The sequence below is a fragment of the Mobula birostris genome, chromosome 2 (assembly GCF_030028105.1).
Source record: "Mobula birostris isolate sMobBir1 chromosome 2, sMobBir1.hap1, whole genome shotgun sequence".
NCBI lineage: Eukaryota > Metazoa > Chordata > Chondrichthyes > Myliobatiformes > Myliobatidae > Mobula > Mobula birostris.
Window position 1 is genome coordinate 64,439,369 of NC_092371.1, and position 17,012 is coordinate 64,456,380.

Sequence of the window (17,012 nt, forward strand, 5' to 3'; positions counted from 1 at the left end):
CTATATCTGGAAATTGATAGTGGACACAGATTGAAGTCTGGGGCAATATGATTGCAGTTATGGCTTTAGCAGAAAATCTACTAGTTAAAAACATTGTGATCTGGTGCTCCTGAGATCTCAATGAAGGGCAAAGACTAAATTCAGTGAGTTCACATTCAAACCATTCAAGTAATCTATAGGGGTATATGAGCAGCATATAGACACCGCTCAATTAAAATAGTAGTTTGCATTGTAGATCCTTTCCAAGGCGACATTAAAAAGGGGAATTGTTTAATGTGATTTAAAAGTAATTTTAACTTGATCTAGAAAGCATACAAGAGAATAAAAAATCAATTGTATTTAAAATTTTAATGCTGGATGTTGTCTAGTTTCATATGTACATCTCATTCTAAACTAATTTGTGGCTACTTTCCAAGCAAATACATGACTGTTATTACAACCAGAATTTAACAACCATATTTTGATTCTAATTTTAGAATGTTTCTATGTTATGTTAAATGGCAGAGGAGTAGATACCAATATACTTCTGTGTTCTTGGATAGGTGGATCTAAAAGAAGCCAACATCTGGGTCCTTGTGATATCTACTTGGATGACCTCCAAAAGCTGGATCCTAATATTGCAGCTCTCTATTTCCCGAAAAGGTATTGTGATCAAAATGTATAGATCAAAAAGTACGAGTCAGGAAGAAGATTATGAAGCATTATGTTCAACACCAGCTTGGCTGCAGGAGCTGATGGGAAGATGTTCAATGACGTCAAGCTTAGGGGCTCCGCTCTGGATTTGCTGTTTGGGTTTACTCCTGTAGCCTTCGTCTCTCCTGAAGCTGCCCACTAGGCAGTGGGGCTATTTACCCATAGCTGGGGAACTGGTTCATGAATACCAGGGCGTGTCCACACACTGGTGGGCCTGCGTGCTGCTTGCGCAGGGGCCGGATTTCCTCTCTGCCCTCTGTAGTTCAGCCTGATTCCTAAAGGAGTTCAGTTTCTGTATATCGCCAGCAAGGGTGCACTACGTAAGGCTTGCTGTTGGAGAGGCTACGTACTGGCAGGGAGATACTTACACATTCAGCTCTCCTTTTCACGAGACCGCTAGCCAGCGGTGGAAGCTGAAAGTGAGAGCGACAAGCACTACCCACTACACTACCACACTACCCACTGCACTACCACACTAACCATTTTATCCACATATATACGCATACGTGTAACTTGCCTCCTTACTTTATAGGTATGTACACAAGTCAAAAATATCAAAGCTGGCCAAGGGAAAAGGCAAGAATTTTACAAGATTTAGATATTCTTTTGCCTCGGGGCCAACAGTGAGGTCTGGAAATTCCTCACAAAATGCTTATCCTCAGCAGCTTGGGGTTGATCCCAAGTTCAAATACTAGGCTGCAATTACATTTTTCAGATTAATTTGATTGCCATGTTTTATTTATAGTTATTTTCAGTTTTTTTTTCAATAGTTCTACCTCTTGAAGCCTTAAAGTTATAGGTCATATTCTTATTTGATCTTTTAAAACAAAATGGAACAAGAAAAGGTCCCTTGGGGAGTTCATAGTTTGTCCATAGCTCAGTTTATTGCATTATATCATCTGAAATTATCTGTCGTGATGGATCATTTGTGTAGATATTACAGATCTTGTAGGTATAACAACATTAATGCCTTTTACTAATTGGCCAGTATGACTGACCTTGTGCTGCAATTGTCAAAAAGTGTTGAGCCTGACTTCCCCTTTTGTTGCCATCTATTTTCTGTATATGTGTTAAAAATGAGAACTTTGTCAAATTTTATTTGATGTCTCCTATTGGTCATCCTTCAAATCTATTATGACAATAATTTATGAACTACACACCTCAGGAGTTTTTGAAGAGGAGAGAGAAACTTTGATATTTTCCGAAGATTTTTGCAGTTGCATGCCTTTTTCTTGTTAAGGCAGAAAATTAAGGTGATAATATAAAAGTAGGGGACATAGAGTACAAGAAAATAGGAGTATGCCATCCTGACTCTCAAGCCTGCCCTGCTATTCAAATTATCACAAATAATCTTCTCTGTGCTTCAACTCTTCTGTCTTAGTTCCCTATATTTCCAATTCCTTAATCTTTCAAAAATGTAACTATCTCCTCTTCTGATACATCTAACCCTACATGTAGAGAATTCCAGAGATTCACTGCCCTCCACAAGAAGAAATTCCTATGCTTCTCAGTTTAAATGACCACTCCCTTGCAGTTATGATCCCATATTCAATCCTCTCCCACCTGTGAAACACCTACTCTCTCATGCTTCTTTCAAAATTTATGTCAATCGGATCCTCTTCCTAAGTTCTAAAGGATGGCGATTCAATTTTTTTTAGCCATTCATGATAGGACAGATCTCTTTCTAGAAATGTGCCTCTTGAAAGCAGCTTCCTATGCCTACATATATCCCGTCTTAGAAGATATGCAGATATATATTGGGGGCTAAGCACAGCTCCAATGCCATATTTAAGTTTGCTGATGATACCACTTTGTTAGCCAGATCAAAGATGGTGATGAATCAGCATACAGGAGGGAGAGGAACACTGACATCACATCTGCCTCTTTTCAGCAAATTTTTCCACTGGTCCAGATCCAGCTGTAAGCCATGATGGTTTTCCTCGCTGTCCACTACATCCCAATCTTGGTGTCATCTGTAAATTTGCTGATCCAGTTAACCATATTATCATCCAGATCGTTGATACTGATTACAAACAACAATGGACCCTGCAGCACTCCACTAGTCATAGATCTCCAGTTAGAGAGGCAGCCGTCTACTACCACTCTCTGGCTTCTCCCACAAAGCCAATGTCTAATCCAATTTACTACCTCATCTTGAGCACTCTTGACCAACCTCCCATGCGGGTCCTTGCTTAAGGTCCATGTAGACAACATCCACTGCCTTGCCTTCATCAACTTTCCTGAAAAACACAATAATATTGTTTAGACACAACCTACCACACATGAAGCCATGCTGACCATTTTTAATTAGTCCACGTCTATCGAAATACTTGTATATCTAGTCCCTTAGAAAGCCTTCCTTTCCTTTTTAAATCTTTTTATTAATTTTCAAAATTGTAAACTCAATAACAAAGTTGGTACAAGGAGATTGGAATAATCTTAATCAGCATGTACAAAACGGATTTTAAGTAACATAGATATAAAAGACTTGCAAACTCATAATGAAATTAGTTTTTAAAAAAAAGAAATAAAAAGAAAAAATATACAAACAAAAAAAATCCCCAAAAGAAAAAGAGAACCCCCCCCCTCAAAAAAAGAACAAAACAGGGCTAGACCAATATCTTGTATCAGACACGTTTAGTAATGTCGTTAACTCCGCTCCTCTAATCATATAATTTAAGTTTTAAAAAAAAGATTCGGAAGGGTCTGATTACATCATATGAAAATGTTGCATAAAAAGTTTCCAAGTTTCTTCAAATTTAACTGAAGGATCAATAATATCACTTGTAATTTTTTTCTAAATTTAAACTTAATATAGTTTGAGAAAACCATGGAATGTAGTTGGAGGATTGATTTCCTTTCAGTTCAACAAAATAGGTCTTCTCGCCATTAAAGTAACAAATGCTATCATCCGACAGGCTGAAGAAGACAAAGATCTATGTTCTACCATTGGCAATCCAAAAATTGCCGTAATAGGATGGGGTTGTAATTCAAAACACAGAACTGTTGAAATAATATCAAAAATATGTTTCCAATATTTTTCCAAAAGAGGACAAAGCCAAAACATATGAGTTAAAGAAGCCATTTCAGAGTGACATCTATCACAAGTAGGGTTTATATGGGAATAAAAATGAGCTAGTTTATCTTTGGACATATGGGCTCTGTGTACTACTTTAACTTGTATTAATGTATGTTTAGCACATATAGAAGAAGTACTAACTAATTGAAATTTTTTCCCCATTTCTCTATAGGTAAACAAAGTTGAAGTTCCCTTTCCCATTCATTTTTAATTTTTATCAGATATACCTGGCTGTAATTTCATAATTATATCATAAAAAATTGCTATTAATCCCTTCTGCAAAGGATTTAAACCTAAAATTTTATCAATAATGCCAGTAGGATTTGAAGTCGGAAAGGTAGGCAACGTAGTATTTTAAAAATTTCTTATTTGTAAGTATCTAAAAAAAATGAGATCCAGGCAAATCAAGGTTTTCAGATAACTGCTCAAAAGACATAAAACAGTTATCCAGAAATAAATCACAAAAACATATTATACCTTTCGTTTTCCATATCAAAAAGGCTTGGTCCATTACCGAGGGTTGAAAAAAGAAATTAGATATAATAGGACTTGATAACATAAATTCATTCAGGCCAAAAGACTTGCGAAATTGAAACCATATTCGCAATGTATGTTTAACTATAGGGTTAAACATTTGTTTATTCAATTTAGATAGTACAAAAGGCAGTGAAGTTCCTAAAATGGAAGCTAAAGAAAACCCTTGTACAGAGTGGCCTTCAAGGTTTACCCAATATGGGCTTGGAGTTATATTCCAATCTTGCATCCAAAATACTAGATATCGAATATTAATTGCCCCATAATAAAATCTTAGGTTAGGCAATGCCAAACCACCCTCTTTCTTAGTTTTCTGTAAGTATTTTTTCACTTAATCTGGGATTTTTATTTTGCCATATATAAGAGGAGATTTTAGAATCAATAGTATCAAAAAAAGATTTAGGAATAAAAATTGGTATCATTTGAAATAAATATAAAAATTTAGGTAAAATAATCATTTTAATAGCGTTGATTGGGCCAATCAATGATAGAGACAATGGGGACCACTTAGTAATCAGTTGTTTAACCTGATTATTTAATGGTAAAAAGTTAAATTAAATAGATCCTTATGTCTCTCAGTAATTTTAACTCCTAAGTAAGTAAAATAGTCAGTAGTCACTCTAAATGGAGAATTTCTATGTGGGAACCTGCATATTTAATGGAAAGAGTTCACTCTTACCTAGATTCAATTTATAACCAGAAAAACTACTAAACTGAGCAAGCAAAGTTAATACCACCGGAATAGATTTCCCTGGGTTAGAAATATATAATGGTAGATCATCTGCATATAGTGATAATTTATGAGTCTCATTTCCACGGGTAATGCCAGAAAACCTTCCAATAGCTTCCCCACTTCCAATGTCAGGCTCACTGGCCTATAATTTCTGAGTTTATTTTTAGGGCATTTCTTAAACAGCAGAACAACATTGGCTATCCTACAATCTCTCAGCAATTCACCTACTGCCAAGAAAGATTTAAATATCTCTGCTAAGGCAATTGCCTCATGTCAGATCCGAGGGAACGTCTTGTCAGGCCCTAGGGATTTATGCACCCTAATTTGCCGCAAGACAGCAAATACCTCCTGCTCTGTAAATTGATGCCATTTTGCCTTACATTTATAGACTCTGTGTCCATCTCCTGAGTAAGTACAGATGCAAAAAATGCATTTAAAATCTCCCCCCATCTCTTTTGGCTCCATGCCTGGATTACCATTCTGATCTTCCAGTGGACCAATTTTGGCCCTTGCAGTTCTTTTGCTCTTAACATATCTGTAGAGTCTCTTAGGATTCTCCTTTGCCTTGTCTGCTAAAGGCAATCTTGTGCCTTCTTTTAGCCCTCCTGATTTCTTTCTTAAGTGTTCTCGTGCGTTTCTTATACTCCATAGGCACTTTATTTGTTCCTACCTGCCTATGCCTGCAATGAACCTCCTTTTTTTTCCTTAACCAGGCCCTCAATATATCTTGATTACCAAGGTTCCCTACACTTGTTGTTTTTACCTTTTCCTATTCGGAGCTATTAACTCTCAATAGAAATTTACCCCTGGTTAGAAAGAAGGGGTTCATGAGGTGGATGAATATTTCATGGTTAATAATAGAGGTCAGAGAAAATACTAGATCAAAAGTTAGCAGTGGGCCAGAATTTTTCAAGAACCAGCAGTGAGAGACTGGAGAGATTTGTGGGTTGGGGGAAGAAAACTGTCAAGGGCTATCAAAATAAACCAATTTAATGGATACATGGAAAGGAAGTAAGTTGCTGAAGTCCAGAATCCCTAAAGATGAGGGAATTAATTACAGGAGGCAAGGAAATAATAGATAAGTTAAATGAATACTTTGCATCAGTCTTCAGAGTGGAGGAAACTGCAAGTATCCATAAGCAATGGAGAAACTTGCATCTGTGTGTATGCATGTACTTGTGCATATGCCAGTAAACTCGACTTTGACTTTGATAACTCCAAAGCATAGGAAAACGGACAAGGAATAATCACCCCCATCCTGCAGAATGGCAGTACAGTTGAATGGTCACTCATTTCTCTGATGTAATCAAGTTTGCCTTGTGATGGTTTTGATTAATATGCAAGTTGTAATTTCAGTCAAATGTCTCAGTTTTAATTATTTTTCTACTAGTTCTAACTGTGGCGGCTTCCTTTTCAGTGAGCAGGACTCGGGTTCGAAACTGTTGAATGAACCCGGTACACATTCAGAGTCCCAGTCTCCTCAGTCGGTAGGAAGTGCAGCTGCAGATAGTGGTACGGAATATCTCTCTGATTCAGCTAGTGAGCTACCTGATGTAAATCTCTCTCTCTGTGGTGGTCTCAGTGATAACAATGAGATATCCCAAGGTATAGTAAATTGGAGTAAAAATGTTGACTTTAGCTGTTAATTATTTACTGTTTTTTTTGACTTTCTAATTTCTTGTATTTGGAGTATTTGGTTGTTGTGCTTTGTACTGGAATGTGATGTACCTTGTCAAGTGTTTTCATGTTTTCCAACAATGTAATTCTGTTTTCTTTTGCAGTTAATGCAAAAGTCATCTTGAAAACAGTACCCCTAAATTAACTGGTACAGATTAATTCATTTGTGCTGATAATTTGATCCACAACCGAAGTTCAAAATAAATTTATTATTAAAGTACATGTATGTCAACCTTAAGATACATTTTCTTGTGGACATTCACAGTGAATATAAGCGACACAATAGAATCAATGAAAGACTGCACCCCCTCCCTCCCCTTAGAATGGGCAAACAATTGATGTGCAAAAGATGACAAACTGTGCAAATACAAAAAAAAATGAAAATAATACTAGTAATAAGTGAATAAGCAATAAATATTGAGAACATGAGATGAAAAGTCTTTGAAAGTGTGTCCAGTTCATAAGGAACAGTTCAATGATGGTGCAAGTGAGTTATCCCTCTAGCTCAAGAGCCTGATGGTTGAGGGGTAATAATCCTTCCTGAACCTAGTGGTGTGAGTCCTGAGACTTCTGTACCACCTTCCTGGTGGCAGCAGCAAGAGGAGACCGTGACCTGTATGGTGAGGGTCCTTGATCGATGCTGCTTGATGGATTATGGATGAATTATTTGTAGGAAATGAATTTGAAGATTTAAGCCAAGAGGTAGCTGGTTTGCTGCCAATATAATTAGATTGTACTCACTTGCCTGATCTAAATGTGAATGCGCTGTCAGTATGCTTACTGATAAAAGGGTAACAAAAGATGAACAATTATCACCCATAGAACAATTGACGAACTTTTTTTCTTTACTGTAGTGTAATTGTGCATTTTCTTATCAATCAGTTTGATTTTTGGTTCTGTTTACAAATCTGAGATTTTTTGTGTTAACTCTTTTCCTGTATAGTGGAGATTCTTGGAAATAAATGGTTATTATTTGCATCACAGGGAAATTTGTCCAATATATGGTCACGTACCAGGATTTGGTGGAAAATCCTGGAATAATCGATGATCCAAACCTGGTTATTAGAATCAATAAAAAGTAAGTTCATATAAATACATATTTTCACACTTGTATTTTAAAATGTGGGGTGATGTGTTGGATTTTTAGTGTTTTTTAACAGTTAGAAATCATGAATATATGAATTTTGTATAAAGGTGTTTCTACCAGTCTGTTGTCTCCAGTAGAGTCTTCTATGCGGTGGCATGCTGGGCAATGGTAACAACTTGAGTGATGCCAACAGGCTCAATAAACTGTTTAGAAAGGCTGGCTCTGTTATAGGAGTCAAACTGGACATACTGGAGGCTGTGGTAGAGCAAAGGACTCTATGGAAAATCCTGGCAATTCTGGAAAATGTTTCTCACCCTCTGCATGTCACTTTGGCTGAACAGAGGAGCACTTTTAGTAACAGACTAAGACAAGTGCGCTATATGAGGTCATTCTTACCGTCAGCATTTAGGCTCTATAATGAGTCAACCTGTAGCCGGGGAAGTGATGACCCCTCCTGTTAGATTGTTGTAACTTATTTTTTTATTCTTACTCCTCTTCTAATGTATATCTGTAATGCTACTGTGACACTAATTATATTATATATAATATTGACACAATATTACCTGTGGAATTTTTGAAAATGTAAGAGGAAAATCTGGTCAAGCCATTTGATGGAAAAGAAGGGATTATGTCCAAAGTATTAATCCACCTTTGTTCATTGCTGTTGATTGAGCCTCTGCCTTTTCCCAGTTCTTCATTAGCACAAATTGCAAGAGTGTTTTTAAGTAACCTTTTGTCCCTTCCTGACGCTTTCTTTACCACAAACTGAGTTAGTTACATACTGAAATATTAATGTCTGTAACCTTTACATTGTATTATCTGCGTGAAGAATTCGGACTAATTCTACATAACACTAAACAGAAATCAACAATTCCATAAACACCTTAATCTTTGACATTGTGTTTAAAGTTGTATACAGAACCTAAAATTAGAGTGCACTCAAAACTTCTAATCTAATTCTAGTTTCAAAACAGATGCAGTATGACAAAAAGTTATGAATTTAAAAATGGCTTTTTAAAAGCAATGTAAGTACCTGAAAATAACAGACTGTTTCATGGTGGAATATGCTTCTTATGCCACTTGCATGTGCCCTTTAAACTGCTGCATCAAAAATCAAAACATGAAGTAACATTATTTAAATTTTATTTACACAAAAAGGCTCCAAATGTAAACTGTCAAGGCAATTGTTTGCCAAGCTCTTCTGGATTCTTGCCTTGTTCAAAGCATTGTGTAGTTAAAATGCTTGAAGTACTTTGCACTAAACAAATAACTTTGAAGTGAAGAAGTAAAATTCCATTAGGGTTGTAGTTGGTATATTTTTAATGATAATCTAGCAGTTGCAAGCTGACAAACTAGAGGAGGCATAAAAATTAAATAATTTATTTTTAAATATGTTAATATGCATTGCTGGATGTTTTGTTTTCCACAGGTATTACAACTGGGCTGTTGCTGCTCCTATGATTCTCTGCATTCAAGCCTTTCAGAAAAGTTTACCCAAGGTACAGTTGAGTAGTTTGTTAAAATTGTTTGATTCCTGTTTTTTAAAAAAATCCTTGAAAGCAGCGAGAGAGGCTAAGTCCTTGCCATTGCTATTTTAACCTTTTTCGACAAAGCAGTTATGTACAGCCTTCTGTCAGACAATGGTTTATCTTCCTGGGCCATTATCTTTAATATCCTGTTTCTCACCTCTGTGAACTTTAGGTGACGTCATCTAAAAACATAGTATTGAGTTCTGTCTTAACATTCATCTCATCAACAGTCTTGTCAGCACATCTGGAATTCAGTACGTTGTTTCAGTCAGATATTGGGAAGACTGAAGCTTTTGGCTTCTGTCACAAGCAGTATTCTAGCTACCACTTCTATTCATGCACTGTCTAAAGCAGAGGATAATTTTCTGGAGTTTCTTTATTGGCTGTGAGTAGTCCTGCCCCAGTATTTTAAAGATGCAGGATTTCTGGCAGACTATGATGTTTTAGTTCTGTTGAAAAGTCATTAGTTCAAAACATCAACTCTTTATTCTTTCTCCACAGATGCTGAGTATACCCAGCATTTTTTGTTTCTGTTTTGGAGTGTTACCTAGATTAATTGAAATTCAAAGTGTGTTGCTGGAAATTATTTTAATCTATCTTGTGAACTTTTGAACATTTTTACATTCAATGTTCATGGCAGATTAGCTGGCACTTTTGAAGAGCATTTTTAAAGAAAAATTCTCTAACCTAAGGGTACCTGTAGTAACATTTCAAACTGTATTCTGTTCAGTAGTGTTTTATGCTGCTTGTAATAAATTATTGCGGTCTCATTGGGGTAGCATTTATGGACAAAAAATAAAAACTTGATTCATTTATGTCAGACGTTAATAGTTCTAATCTTGCAACTTGATTCTCAATGGAATGTTACTTTCTTTAGGCTACTGTTGATAAATTGGTAAAAGAAAAGATGCCAAAAAAGACTGGCGGTTGGTGGTTCTCCTGGCGTAGAAAAAACGCTGCAGTAAAAGAGGTATGTTTTTTTCACACCCTGATTAAAAAAGAAACACAAAAAGAGAAGCAAGTCACAAAGCTGTTTTATAATTCATCTTCTACTGATTTGATCTTTAGCTTCAACTCCATTTTCCTTTCTGGTCCCAATACTCTGATTTACATTTGGAAAGTTATTTTTTAAAGAAAGGTCATTGTTCAAAAATATTTAATGATCCAATATTTACAAAGCTGAGGTGAAGTACTTCTAGGATTCTCAGACATTCAAGAGAAGCAATTCCTCCTTGCCTTGATTATGTGGTCAATTCTTTTTCATGTTCCTGGGTTCTAGACCACCCACCAGAGTAAACACCCACTGCACTACAAAATAGCATCTACCTTGTTAAACCCTTCAGAATGTAATGCCTTTCATTAAGATTGTGTCTTGTGCTTCTGAACTTCAGAAAACATTGGCCTATTTGCTTAATCTTTTTTTTCATGAGGCGCCCGTTATCCCCGGGATTAATCTAATGCAGTGTAAGGCAAGTATATCTTAGATAAGGGTACCTAAACTGTTCACTGTCCTTCGGGTGTAGTCTCAATAAAGCCTTGAAGTGTTGCAGCAAGATTTATTCTATTTTCCTTGTGGTAAAAGGAACATTCCATTTGCCTGCTTAAATATTTGGTGCAGTTGCATGCTAGCTTTACTGAATACTGATATTTCACTATTTAAATAATATTCTTAATAAAATCAGTTAACTTTAAATTTCCTCTTGTCATTATGCCCATTTATTTAACAAGCCAAAACCCCCTTTGTTTTATATTTTTCAGAAAAAAATATAAATGACTCGAGAATTAAAACGGGTAACAAAAAGTGATGGGATTAATGCAACCACAAATCTGTTTAGAGTTACATAATCTTGATCTTCAGTCTTTTGGACAGCTAATATTGATAAACCAAACAGATCTTGGTTTATTTCATAATGAATCCATTCATTACAAATGCAGTGACCAACAAAGGAAGGTGATACATAGCAGAAAAAAATTAATTTAAAAAGTGTGATAGATATTTAAGTTTCTTTTTTGATATATTTAAGGTATAGGCTAACTAATTCACCTCTAAGATAGTGGAATAGTTTAGCTTTTATCAATAAAGTTGCAATCTGATTTTTGTTTTTAGCCAGAATCTACTCTCAAAAAGGGTGATGATCAGAGTCAAACAGGAGAAGTTAAACAATCTGGCTTACTGGAAAATTGCAGGTAATGTTCAAGTGCCAACTTTCCCACAGACTTGAAACAGTTTCTGTGTTATATGATTTTGCTGTTATGTGTAAATGTAACCTGTAGCTGATCTTCGTTACAAAATCCTTTGACAGATACAAATCCGTTTTAATGTGTAATATAACTTGTACCTGATACTTAATCCTTCAGCAAATATAAATTGCCACAAGTGTCAAACAGCTTTTATTGGCTATTTAACATATTCAGACAAAAAAAAGCAACCTCTCAAAAATCTAACCGTCTTTAAAAAGAAATAGACAGTTGGGTATTGATAATTCCTGATAAATTTTCATCTTTAACCAATGGCATTACAGGATTTTGATCATGTCACTCACGTAGTACTTACTGATGTAAAGACTAGAAGTTAATGAAATTGGTCTTGGCATTATCTGCAAATGTGTAAGAGGTAGCAATGATAGGATCCTCAAATTATGTTGATGCTTGTTGGCTTTGGAAGGAACTCAGTCTATATTGACCAAAAGTGCTCCAGAGTTTAAATTTCTGATTTATAAAGGAGTCTTTTGGTTAGATACCTTACCATGATTTGAAATCATGAATTCTGCAAGATGTTTAAAAGGATCTGTAGTGATACATAGGAATAATAATTTCTTCTGGTGGGTCAATATTGAATTAGAGAGATTAATTTTAAATAAGGTTACTTTGGAGTTGAACTGCCACTGTCCCCTCCTGTCTCGACAAGAGCCTCTAGTAGTTGAAGTTTTGAAGACAAGAGTCAATATGCTTCTGTTCTGTGAGGAAATGAACCCAAGATGATTGAGAGAAGAAAAAATGCTCTTGAGCCATGATGTAATTGAACACCAGATTTGCAGAGTGCTTTTATTAACATGATTATGATTTGGGTGAAGATCAACACATCTTTGAGGGAACTGCTCAATATATAAATTATGCCAGAGTTCTTCAGACTCTTGAACAAAAGGAGATAACTACACTCATTCTACTTCTGGGGTTCCCATAACAAATGGTCTCACTTTAAGGACTCTTTATCTTGGTATTTCATGGTCTTTGTTTATTGCTATATTTGCATTTGCACAATTTGTTGTCCATTGATCCTGTTTACAGTTATTGTTCTATAGATTTGCTAAGTATGCTTGCACAAAAAAAACTCAAATTTTACTTTGAGCTTTGAGATGCAGTATGATCATGGTTGTTCTGTGCCTGTTTCTAGGAGCTGATATTTTATATTTTGACACCGTGAGGGCTATTGTCAGCTAGTGTTACTACATGTATAGTTCATTTTACACACATACTTATCTGTACTTGTTTCTATGTACATATTACAAGAAAACCCAGGTGTTATTGCTTTAATTATTGCTATTTAATAAGTTGGTTTTTACTGCTTTATGGACAGGCGTAAGGAAGAACTAACATCTAGTGATGATGACTTCAGTACTATTCATGACCGTCCAAAACCAATTTCTAAGTGTCGTGATTCCCCTTGTCAAAGTGGTGCAGCGACATACAAAAAATCACTAAGATTGTCCACTGAAAAACTGGTAAGAAAGTAGTTTTTTAATCTATGCACAACTATATTACAACTTAAGCCAGGTATTAAGTGTAGGTCTGTATTTTAATATTTCAGAATCTCACTCTTGTAAGATCATCACTGTCTGAGATTCTGACAGCAGCGGTTTTTGTCATTGGTGAATTAATGGACGGCATTTCAGCTCTGCCTAGCCACACAGTAATAAGCATAGAGAGAGTAGAGTAGCGGGCTAAACACACATCTTCTTGGTGTGTGTATGCTGACTGTCGGTGAGCAGGAGAACTTGTTACTGATCCGCACTGACCGTAAACTTCCGATGAGGATGTTAAGAATCCATAATTTGATATAGCCTGTAAGGTTAATGCAAACAGTTTGGATGAATAAAGAAACTTGTATTTATGAGTTCTGTTTCATAATCTGAGGCCATTCCAAATTGCTTCTTAAACTAATAGTTCTGAAGCATGGCCGCCATTGTACTTTGGAGAAAAACAGCAAATTTGTGCACATCAGTGCTTGACAAACAGTATTGTGATAATTGGACACTACTTTTCAACTGAGTTCTTCTACATCTACCATAAACCTATACTAAAGTGTCCATTTGGATAGGCTGATGTCAGAAGTAGAACTTGATCCTGAGGACGTGTATTTTGCTTTGGGAATAATGTTGAGACTAATAGCATTTAATATGTTTATTGAGTAAATTGGAGAGCATGATCTGAATTTGTTATGCAGAAACCTAGAACAACTTGCTCCTCCAAAAGGTTGAGCTTTGAAGCGCAGATAAGGTGTGGTTGCAATATTTTTCCAAAAAAATCCCCAATATGTGGTTTGGGATTGTTCAGGTGAATTTTTAAACCACCCCTCTACACCATGGAATGTAAAAAGTCCATTATAATTTCATTCTAATATTTTACTTGGTGTTAGAGATTTAAAATTAATACTTCGTTCTATTTGCTTCTCTTAATTCTATCTTTCTTCCTTAATCTATATTTTGCTGCTTAGGAATGATTTAACTTTAATTTAGACTTAGTTTATTTATTGTTTTGTTGACAGTTATTTATTTGGGGAAACAGGATGACCCCTGTTTCCATCCAGGGGGTCAGTGTGGGCATGGTGGAGGATTACAAATACATGGGGATACGAATTGACAATAAACTGGACTGGTCAAAGAACACTGAGGCTGTCTACAAGAAGGGTCAGAGCCGTCTCTATTTCCTGAGGAGACTGAGGTCCTTTAACATCTGCCGGACGATGCTGAGGATGTCCTACAAGTCTGTGGTGGCCAGTGCTATCATGTTTGCTTTTGTGTGCTGGGGCAGCAGGCTGAGGGTAGCAGACACCAACAGAATCAACAAACTCATCCGTAAGGCCAGTGATGTTGTGGGGATGGAACTGGAGTCTCTGATGGTGGTGTCTGAAAAGAGGATGCTGTCCAAGTTGCATGCCATCTTGGACAATGTCTCCCATCCACTACATAATGTACTGGTTGGGCACAGGAGTACATTCAGCCAGAGACTCATTCCACCGTGATGCAACACAGAGCGTCATAGGAAGTCATTCTTGCCTGTGGCCATCAAACTTTACAACTCCTCCCTTGGAGGGTCAGATACCCTGAGCCAATAGGCTGGTCCTGGACTTATTTCCTGGCATAATTTACATATTACTATTTAACTATTTATGGTTTTATTACTATTTATTTATGGTGCAACTGTAACGAAAACCGATTTCCCCCGGGATCAATAAAGTATGACTATGACTATTTATTGTTTTGTTGACAGTTATTCATTGTATTAACTTGGGGTTGATGAGGTACCCTGGAGTGGAAAACAAGGATGTTGTGATTGTGGATTTTGAGTTACTTTAAAAAATATTTTTGGAGCTATTGTTACGCAGTCCCCCTGGCACGAATAACTTGTATCTTCTCTAGTTTTGTAGGTTATGAAATAGCTAATGAGGCCAATATTGAAATGCTTTGCTCTAATAGCATTGCTGATGTGATTTAGAGCTGCTGTACTGGTTTCCAAATTTTATATTAAAAAAAAATGCTCATGAAACTTGTGCATTTACATTGAATCACCAGCACAATAAGTTAATGAATTTATGAAACCAGCAACATTGAAACATTGGCAAATTGGACTTTTTCTGGTGAAGCATTTTAGATAGTTGGCACTTTATTGCTTGAATTGAAATTGCTGCATTTAATTTTAAATCATTTGATTGTTCTCCATTTATTTGTTTGCTTATTTATTTATAGCGCAGCCTGAATCTGAAGGAAGGTCCAAATAATGCTGTGTTCAGTGTGACAACTCAGTACCAGGGAACCTGTCGATGTGAAGGTACCATTTACCTCTGGAACTGGGATGATAAGGTTATAATATCTGATATCGATGGGACAATAACAAAGTAAGTTTGGCTCTATTTGTTATTTTTGCTAGTTCGTGTTCTTAGGCTGCACTTGGAACTTAAGAATCTGCAATTAATTTATTAGTCATTACATTTTGCTTTGAGGTCGTGTGAGGAAAAAATAGAATTCATGAAACATTAAAGTGTTAAAAATAAAGCTGGCTGCTTTAACAGTGGAGCATGAATTTATGTTTCGGTTAATTTCACCTCACTGCTTTCACAAGGTATTAACTGTTCTGGGTAAATATGCATTAATTCAAAGTTATGCAACTCCTCATGTTTTCATATTTTGAGGAGAATTGGAGTCAGAGTAATATAGCCCTTTGGCCCAGCGAGTCCATGCAGACTGTGGTGCCCACCTAGCTCGTCCCTGTTTTCTGCACTTGGCCCATATTTTCTAACGCCACCCCTTCATGCACACATCTAAGTGCTTCTTAAATGATACTATCGTACTTCTCTCAGCCACATCTCTGACACCACCTTCTGTATGAAAAATTTGCTGCCTCGGGCCTCTTTTAAATCTTTTCCCTTCGCCCAGATCTATGTCCCCTAACTTTGGACTACTCTAGAAAAGGCTTATATCTGTGCCTCTCATAAACTTAAACATTTCTGTTATGTTGCTCCTCATTCTCCTTTGTTCCAGGGGATAAAGACCTAGTCTGGCCAACTTCTCTCTATAAACTCAGGCTCTCTAATCCTGGCAACGTCCTCATAAATCCTCTCTGAAAATTGACAGACTTATGTGAATCTTTTCAGCCCTATGCCACATGAGAAGAAAATAACTTGTAGCTGCTTTCTGCTGTGTTCTGTGATGCTTCAGTCATTGTTGTAATAACTCTGCTTAAAGGTCCATAGACTTTGATAAACCATAATGTTTCTGAGCTGTTGGTTGGGAAACTTAAATCTGTTTAAATAGCAGATCATTACTTGGATTTTTTTTTAGAAGCATATGCTATTAGTTTTGATTTTTGTACTGCCACCCACAAACATATTAATGGACTTTTCCGCTAACTTAAGCTAATTAGAAGTATGAACCTATAATATGGGCATCTACATGAAACATTGCTGTAGAAAAGCAGTATCCAGTATCAAAGATCCTCACCACCCAGGCCATGCTCTTTTCTCTCTATGTTGCCATCAGATAGAAGGTACAAGTCCCTCTGGACTCACACCACCAGGTTCAAGAACAGTTACTACCCCTTAACCATCAGGCTGTTGAACAAAAGGGGATAACTACACTCACTTAAGGACTCTTTTATCTTGTTATTTCATGCTCATTATTTATTGCTATTTACTTATTATCTGCAGTTTGTGTACAGTTCCTGATGTTTACAGTTTATAGATCCTGTTTACAGTTACTGTTACAGTTACCATTCTATAGATTTGCTAAGTGTGCCCACAGAAAAAGAATCTCAGAGTTGCATGTGATGACACGTGCATACTCTGATTTTATTTTGAACTTTGAATGTGGGATGCTCCCGGGAGAGCAGAACAACTTTATGACTTCCATTTAACTACACAAGCGTAGACACCAGGGTTTGGTGTTCAATTTGTTCCTTAACTGA

At 36.4% G+C, this 17,012-nt stretch overlaps 1 protein-coding gene across 2 annotated transcripts in view; it reads left to right on the forward strand.

The window, feature by feature from the left end:
• The window catches only part of LOC140187112 (phosphatidate phosphatase LPIN2-like), a 77,071-nt gene that overhangs the window by 47,487 nt on the left and 12,572 nt on the right, over nt 1–17,012 (forward strand). For both annotated transcript variants that reach the window (XM_072242072.1, XM_072242080.1), the window contains exons 8-15: nt 543–642; nt 6,457–6,644; nt 7,701–7,794; nt 9,233–9,302; nt 10,210–10,302; nt 11,440–11,519; nt 12,910–13,054; nt 15,299–15,447. In XM_072242072.1, coding sequence (XP_072098173.1) covers nt 543–642; nt 6,457–6,644; nt 7,701–7,794; nt 9,233–9,302; nt 10,210–10,302; nt 11,440–11,519; nt 12,910–13,054; nt 15,299–15,447 — 919 coding nt within the window. The remainder of the gene's footprint in view (nt 1–542; nt 643–6,456; nt 6,645–7,700; nt 7,795–9,232; nt 9,303–10,209; nt 10,303–11,439; nt 11,520–12,909; nt 13,055–15,298; nt 15,448–17,012) is intronic.